The sequence below is a fragment of the Bipolaris sorokiniana genome, assembly GCF_000338995.1.
Source record: "Bipolaris sorokiniana ND90Pr unplaced genomic scaffold COCSAscaffold_13, whole genome shotgun sequence".
Classification (NCBI taxonomy): Eukaryota; Fungi; Ascomycota; class Dothideomycetes; order Pleosporales; family Pleosporaceae; genus Bipolaris; species Bipolaris sorokiniana.
Window position 1 is genome coordinate 1 of NW_006911907.1, and position 7331 is coordinate 7331.

Consider the following 7331-nt stretch of genomic DNA (forward strand, 5'->3'; position numbering starts at 1 on the left):
GTACTGTATTGGGGTCTCTAATAGTCACGACGACTTCACGCTGCGTCTGAGAAGAAGGCATTCTAGGAACTTGTGTATTCGATGTACCTGCTAGCGTCGCGCCCCTCGCTGCCATCGCAGCATAGCTGAGCGCGCCACCTGTCTGTGGTCCTGCATTTTTGATCCGTCTTGCCATCTCTAGGCTGGCTTTACCTACCTCTGCCGCCTCCTTGGCTGCTGTCTTTGCTTCCTCTCCAGCTCTTATGTTCAGTTGTACGTTTGCAGCGATTGTGTGGACAGTGTCGGTTGTATTTTTAAGTTCGGTCTTAAGTTCTTGTTTGACGGCGTCGAGCATTCGCGCGGTGTTGTCCGAGGTCGCTTTGGCCTCGGTTTGCAGGATGCTAAGCGCGTCGCATACCGTGCTGAGGTCGGGGGCGTGTTGCACTTTCAGTATGAATGTCAGGGTGCCATGGATAATGATCTTGACAAGGTCTGCCGGTACGGGCTGGCTTTGAGTGCGATCGATGCAGGTCAGCGCGTCCTGAAGGTAGGTGCTGAGTCGTGTAGCGTGCTCGCGGAATGGTGTTGGCCATGCGGGCTGCTGAGGCCACGGTGTCGCCATGGCACGTCAGTCGCAGTGGGCGCTACGGCTGAGTGCTGGCTAGTCAATTGGCGTCAAGAGCGAGCGTTTGAGTGCGAAAAAACGACTGAATTCCAAAAATCAAGTTCTCGCTGTGTGTGGTGTTTTTTCTCAATTGATTGATTGATTGATTGATTTAGTCCTACTCGGTTTCAGCCGCGTTTTCACCGCAGCTATGCCCGGCATGGCTGGCGTAGCCAACAGCCGACGCCGCGCAGACGTTAATCCGCGCCGCCCCACGTCACTCCCTTATGGGAGCCAGCTGTTCCTAGAGGCCTGCCGTTTCCCCTCCACCACTATCTACAATCTGGCTGCCACCTCATCTAGATAATGGCTCTACTAACAGTATGCTGTGCTTATAGGTTCGTAGAGGCGTGCTGCCTCATGTTTTGCGGCCGCGATACCTACAGTCTCCCCCCAGCGCTCGGCTGTCGTCTACGCGTCTTCGATCCCAACATGCCCAAGGATCTGCGCTTGTTCTACAAACTGGATGGCTTTGGTGGCTAGCTGTGGCTTACTTAGGATAGCCCGGAGGTTGTTTCGTCCACGGAGGTTGCCGAATACCTGGTTCCGGAGGTCCTTAAGCGTCCTGCAGTGGAGCAGGATGTGGGCGACAGTCTGTCGCCTCTCCCCGCACTGGCAGCGGGGGCTGGTAACCCCTGGCACTCTTTGGGTGAAGAGAAAGTCGCACAGGCCTATCTTCTCGGTGCGCAGCTGCACTAGCAGCGCGCTCTGTCGTTTAGTAAGGCCTTCGTGGATCTGAAGTACTTTCTTGGAAGGCCATGGTGTGTGTCTGTAGGTTGCTCGACCTTTCGCCTCTGCTCGCCACTTGGCTGCCCACGCTCGCTCTGTTTGAGTCCTGCACCAGCGTCTGACGGTCGATCTGATTGGGTAGAGCCTGGGCGGTGCGTCTGCTGGCGGGTGTCTGCGGCCGTCCTCTCTCCATCCTGTGGCCTCTTTGGCGGCCCTGTCGACAGCTTCGTTTCCTGGGATGCCGGTGTGGGCTGGGATCCACCTTATTGTCACTGGCCGGTCCATGTCCTGGAGTGTCTTGACCTGTTCTGCAATGTCTGCGAGAATATATGCTCCTGATCGGCCTTCAGCCTTAGCTACTGACCATATGGCCGCCTGGTTGTCTGTGTAGATGGCTACCTTCCGCCTCTCACCTCCTCGCTCTGCGTACTCTTGTGCTATTTGCAGTGCGAGGCTGATGCCTTGTAGCTCGGCAGCGTAGACTGTCGAGTCCGTGTCTGGCCCCATGTGTACTGTGCGGGTCTGCTGTGTGAGTGGGCATACTGCTGCAGCCCCAATCTCGCCATCTATGCCGCTGCCGTCAGTGTAGATGCTAAGGCTCTGGTCCTTCTCATGTTCTCTGTCGTGTCGACTACGTGCTTTGTCGGCGCTCTTGTCTATGTGGGTCTTTGGGCCGTGTCGCCAAGGCGGAGTGATGAAGGGTGGAATTGGCTCCTGCATCTCGAGATCTTGTCTGCGCTGACCCTTCATATCATCGTATATCTTCTGCCAGGAGTCGACGTGTCTAATGCGGCGTATGTTTACGCTAGCGGGTTGTGTTCTGCTCACCTTAAGGTTTGAAATGTATGCCATGTGCTTGCTCGAGAGAAGCCGAATGATAACGTCGGCGTTGTGCTTCCATATCTGCTGCTCAATTGGCAGGAGGTGTGCTTCGACGTCGAGTGCTGCTTTGGACGTGGCTTTATATGCTCCGCATATGGCTCTTGCTGCTCTTGCCTGTATGCTTTGCAGGATGTTGAGTGTCTTCTTCGTGTATATTTTGCCCTTGACACTGGCATTCGACCAGATGGAGCAGGCATACATCATCTGTGGCAGCGCTGTGGCCTCGTACAGTCTCCGCATGTCTGCAAGCGTGATGCCCCACGTCGAGCCTCCGAGGCAGCTGAGCGCGCTGACCGTCTTTGTCGCCTTGCGTCTGGTCTCTTCCACATGTTCTTTCCACTGCAGCTTCGAGTCCATAGTTAGGCCTAGATACTTGCACGTTGGCTTAGGCGTCACCTCGCCCCAGCTGGTCTGCACTGTTCTGCTTCTGTTGATGCGTGTGCGTGAGCGTGTGAAGTGAGTCAGCTGGAACTTGTCTGGTGCGAAGACCGAGGCGTGAGTGATGGCCCACCGCTGTGCTTTCTCGAGCACGCGACTTAGTGTGCTGCATGTCTCTGCTGCTGTGTTGCCCCATGTGAGGATAGCCACGTCGTCTATGTATCCTGTGGACGTTGTGTTGGCTTCTCTGTTGCACTCGTCTATGAGATCGGCGTTGTAGAAGAGATAGAGAATGGGCGAGAGCGGCGAGCCCTGTGGTATGCCCGTGTTGATTGCGTACTCTTGTGATGTGAAGCCATCTACTGCGATCCTGGTGTGTCTGTTGCTGAGAAAGCTTGCAATCCACTTGACTGTCTTCTTATCTACTCTTCGCTTCCGTAAGTTATGGAGCAGTCGTGGGTGCGAAACGTTGTCGAAGGCGCCCGAGACATCGAGCAGCAGAAGACTAGCTACCTGGCCGTCGCCTTTGTTCCACGCCTGGTAGATCCTGCTTGTGACAGCATGCAGTGCGTGTTCAGTAGAGCGCATTCTCCTGCCGCCCATATGTGTGTTGGGCAGCACGTGCTTTGTTTCAACTAAGTGGCTAAGTCGTCGGGCAATAACAGCATCCATGACTTTGCCGACTGTGTTAAGTAGCGCGATCGGCCGGTATGCTTTGGGTACGGTGTAGTTGTCTTTGCCTGGCTTGCGCAGGACGACCGTGGTCGACTCGCGAAAGTGAGAAGGGCAGTATCCTAGGCGCAGGCTGCAGTTGATTATTCTTGTGAGGTGCTCGGTAATCAGCCTCTCTCCTACCTGTAGCGCTCGATTTGCTATACTGTCTGGCCCAGGGGCCTTGAAAGGTGCTGCTGCACGGATCGCGTCTCTCACTTCCTTTTCCGTTACTGCGGGGAACTCGATCTGGCCGCTGTACTCGGCGTCCTGTATGTCTGTCAGGTCTGCTGCTGGTGGGGCGGGGAAGAAGACATCTCGGAACAGAGTTGCTTTATCAGCTGGCTCTGTGACTTCGTGTTCTGTCGTTGGGTGTCGTATGGCAGGTGTGACCCTAGGGGCCACACTGCCTCTTGTCTTGGCCCAGGTTGCGAGCTTCCACAGCTTCTCTGGCGACTGCGCTGCCTCTTCTACTCTATCTCTATGCATCTGAGTCATTGCTTTGCGAATTACTCTAGCTTTGTGGTTTCTCGCTTCTCGATACGCTTGCCACGTCTCTTCTGTGCCGTGTTGGCTGTGCCGCCTTTTAAGCCTCTTCGCCTCCGCTAGTACTGTCTTGCATTCCGCCGTCCATCCTTCTCTTGCCCGAGCTGAGATGCATACCTGCGGAGTCGCCTTCTCTGCTGCTGTCTTAATAGCAGTAGTCACGTCGCGGACGTAGTTGTCGAGTGCTAGTTTAGTCGTTGGCCTGCGTAGTGGTGGCAGAGTCGCTTTTAGGTCTTCTAGGTACGTCTTCTCGTTCATGCGCTTCCAGTTCCTCTTTGTCGTCTCTTGCATAGATTGCACCGCCATATCGAGCACTGTGCTTATCGGTAGGTGGTCAGAGTCGTGGTCGAGGTCGCGGTCTACCTCACTTCTGATCATCCTGTCGACGAGGCCGATAGTGACGAGGCATAGATCGATAGTAGTCTGCCGTGCCGCTTCTTCGTATGTGATTGTTCCGGTCGCTAGCGTATTGCTAAGGTCAAAGTCTTCTATGATTGCTATCAAGTCTTCTGCCTGTGGGTCAATGTGTCTAATGTTCTGACCTCCCCACAAAGGGTGATGCAGATTGAAATCGCCTAGCAGGATCTGCTCATTGCTGTTGTGCTTCTCGAGGACTGCGCGGATGTCTACAAGCGTAGAGCCTGTGGGACCTCCACCTCCTACTGCATTGTAGATGTTGTGGATCGCCACACTCTGCTGCTCTTGTTGGTCCCTGCTAGGCTCAATGACGAGAGAACAGACGTCTCTCGAGTGTTCCTTGAAGCGCCATCTATTGTGGTCAATTCTCTTGTTGACGAAGAAACAGACCCTCGCTGGGCCTTCTTCATCTGCTGCCGTCGGATAGCAGAGGTGGAAAACGTCCTTTGCTGGGTGGTGAGTGGTCGCCATGTACGGATTCCTCCATGGCTCCTGTATGGCCAGAATGTCGTACTCGTGTATCCGGGGGTCTCGCAGCAGCGTCGCCATTACTATATCCCTCGACTTGCGTACGTTGTACTGTAGTATGCTTAGTGTGTTGTACTGATTCATGCTTCTGTCTCGCAGTCGATCTCCATGTGCTGGGTGTTGCTTTGAGTCAGCTGCACGTTGGCGCTGATCGCCTCTAATGCTCTGCGGCTCGGCATAATCGTTCTCTGTGGTCGCTGACTGCTCATCCCTGCCGGCAACGCGTTCTCCTGGTCTGTCGTATCGATTGCAGTTCCTGTGTTGGTCCGCTTCTGTCCTCGTTGAGCCTGCGACCGGCTCCTTGTGGGCTGCGTAGGCTGTATCGGCGCTGTGTTTTGACTAGACCTGCTTCTGAGGATAGTAGTAGGCATTTCGGGCTGTACGTTTCTTCCCCTCATCTCCGGTACGAAGTGATACTGCGGCCGCGTGTCGTAGGCCATCTTCGCTTTGGCCATCTCGTCCTTCCTAGTAGGGCATTGTCGGCTCCACGCTTCGTGCTCGCCGCGGCACAGCGTGCACTTCCTGGCTATGGTCCGGTCTGACTTGGCTGGACAGTCTCGGGTGTCGTGCTCCTGCGCACAGAAGCCACATGCTGTTGCTGCCTTGCACTGGGTTCCTATGTGGCCGTATTTTTGGCACTTGAAGCACTGCTTCACGCGGCATTGTCGCTCGTATCGCTCGCACTGGAACACCTCGCCCTGCCAGACAAGACCCTCGTCAATAATTTTGTTGGCGTCTTCTGGTCGAGTAAACTCAATCGTGATGGTCGATGCAGTCTTGGCGGTAGCGTCTCTAGTTAGCCATCCTATGTGGCGGATCTCAGCCTGCGGGATGAACGGTCTGTTGTCCTGCAAGATCTGGCTTCTGTTGTCTTCGAACCTGTCCATGTTCATTGTGCTAGTGCGTATGCCGTGGGCGAGCACGCCGTACGTCGGGATCTGTATGCTGGCGCCGTGGCCGATGCGCGCGGCCCAGTCGTCTGCGAACTGCCGTAGTGCTTCGACCTCGGTGCTGGTGGCTGCCTTGACGCTGAGGTCGCCGCTTTTGAGCTGGTTAGAGGAAACGATCTTCACGCCTACAATGTTCTCATTGCCGCTCTGCTCAATTGCACGCTCAACGTGGGCTTTAAGGTTACGTGGGTTCATTGCCCGCAAGGCCTGCACAGTGAGTGGATCTCTAATGTTCACGATAACCTCACGTTGTGTTTGCACGATAGGTGCTCTACGACTCTGTGTATTGTATGTACCTGCTAGTGGAAGGCCTCTTGCTGCTGCCGCAGCGTACGATGTTGGCCCGTTCGTCTGCTGCTGCTGTGGTGCTTTGTTCTTGATCTCTCTTGCCATTTCCAGGGTAGCCTTGCCCACTTGTGTCGCCTCTTTGGCTGCCGCTCTCGCCTCTTCTACTGTACTGGCGTTCTGTCGCATGTTGGCAGCTACTAGTTGCACAATATCTACGGTGTTCTTAAGTTCGCCCTTGATCTGGTCGAGGGCTTGCGCGGTCTGCTCTGCGTTGGTTTTGGCTTTAGTTTGTGCGACTGCGAGGGCGTCGCGGACTGTGTCCAGGTCAGGCGTATGTTGCGTTTTTAAGACGAGCGTTAACGCGCCGCGGATTACATCTCCGGCGAGGTCTGCTGGCACGGTCTGGCTGCCGTTGCGCTCGATAGCCTCCAGGACGTCGTGAAGAAAGGTGCCGAGGGAAGTAGCATGCTCGCGTAGCGGGGTAGGCCATGTCGCCCTTCGCGGCCACGGCGTCGCCATAACGCTTCAGTGGCAGTGGGCGCTGCTTCTGAAGTGCTGACGGGTCGTAGAGCGTGTCAGGCTAACTTTTAAGTGCGATATACTGCGTTGATTCCAAGGATTGCAATACTCGCTGTTGTCGTGTTTTTCTTCTCTTGAGTATTAACTCGTATAGTGTCGCTTTCTGGCGGCATTCTTAGTAAGCTTCTTACTAAGCTCTTTCTTAGTAAGCAGCTAGGTGGTCTGTGTCTTTTTGTTTTCGTGAGTGAAACGTGTTCGAATTAGCTACTTTACCAGCTTCTAGCTCTGTAGCGCGTAGGCTGCACGACTTGGCACTAGTTTTAATCGATTTCTTAGGATGGATTTGTATATATTTGACTAAAATTACACCTGTCTTACTAGTTACTCAACTTCACAAGATTGATACTTGTTAGTCTATTCGATATAGATTAGGAATTGTTAAACCTATTGTTATCTATCTTACAAGCACGCCCACTCCACTGCATCGCCAGACAACTACCTCACGGCGCTATTTACATATCCTTACTCGCCCTAACCCGGATCGAGCTTAGAGAAGTATCAGCACCCAACCCCGTGTAACACTTTAACCACCCACGGATTCAGTAGACTAGACGGATTAATAGTAGGACGCCTAATTAAGATTCAAAATGGTATATAATTACTTAGGATCTTAAGGCAGCGCTAGTGGACTAGTCTAGGGTCCCAGACTAGTGCTAATCTAGTACTCGACGACGAGATGC

At 54.1% G+C, this 7331-nt stretch overlaps 5 protein-coding genes across 5 annotated transcripts; 2 read left to right on the forward strand and 3 right to left on the reverse strand.

The window, feature by feature from the left end:
• Positions 1 to 601, reverse strand: COCSADRAFT_49624 (uncharacterized protein; the record flags this gene model as incomplete). Its single annotated transcript, XM_007704957.1, has 1 exon — positions 1 to 601. A coding segment is annotated over one exon (601 nt), but the record flags the coding sequence as incomplete, so codon positions are not given.
• A 133-nt stretch (positions 602 to 734) lies between these two features.
• COCSADRAFT_39473 (uncharacterized protein) lies at positions 735 to 1385 on the forward strand. Its single transcript, XM_007704854.1, has one exon. It carries the CDS (start codon positions 795 to 797, stop codon positions 948 to 950), a length of 156 nt encoding a protein of 51 aa, XP_007703044.1. The 5' UTR covers positions 735 to 794; the 3' UTR covers positions 951 to 1385.
• COCSADRAFT_39475 (uncharacterized protein) lies at positions 1382 to 2569 on the forward strand (the record flags this gene model as incomplete). The annotated part of the gene is made up of 3 exons (XM_007704855.1): positions 1382 to 1818; positions 1854 to 2073; positions 2201 to 2569. Coding segments are annotated over exons 1-2 (275 nt in total), but the record flags the coding sequence as incomplete, so codon positions are not given.
• A 1634-nt stretch (positions 2570 to 4203) lies between these two features.
• On the reverse strand, positions 4204 to 4801 carry COCSADRAFT_39476 (uncharacterized protein; the record flags this gene model as incomplete). The annotated part of the gene is made up of 1 exon (XM_007704856.1): positions 4204 to 4801. A coding segment is annotated over exon 1 (348 nt), but the record flags the coding sequence as incomplete, so codon positions are not given.
• Positions 4802 to 4914: 113 nt separating this feature from the next.
• Positions 4915 to 6591, reverse strand: COCSADRAFT_97718 (uncharacterized protein; the record flags this gene model as incomplete). Its single annotated transcript, XM_007704958.1, has 2 exons — positions 4915 to 5442; positions 5527 to 6591. The coding sequence occupies 2 exons, from the start codon at positions 6589 to 6591 to the stop codon at positions 4915 to 4917; spliced, it is 1593 nt and encodes a 530-aa protein (XP_007703148.1).
• Positions 6592 to 7331: the final 740 nt, after the last annotated feature.

Bases quoted from the DNA above. Each gene is read 5' to 3' on its own strand.
- COCSADRAFT_39473 (XM_007704854.1), top strand. From the start codon at position 795: ATGCCCGGCATGGCTGGCGTAGCCAACAGCCGACGCCGCGCAGACGTT.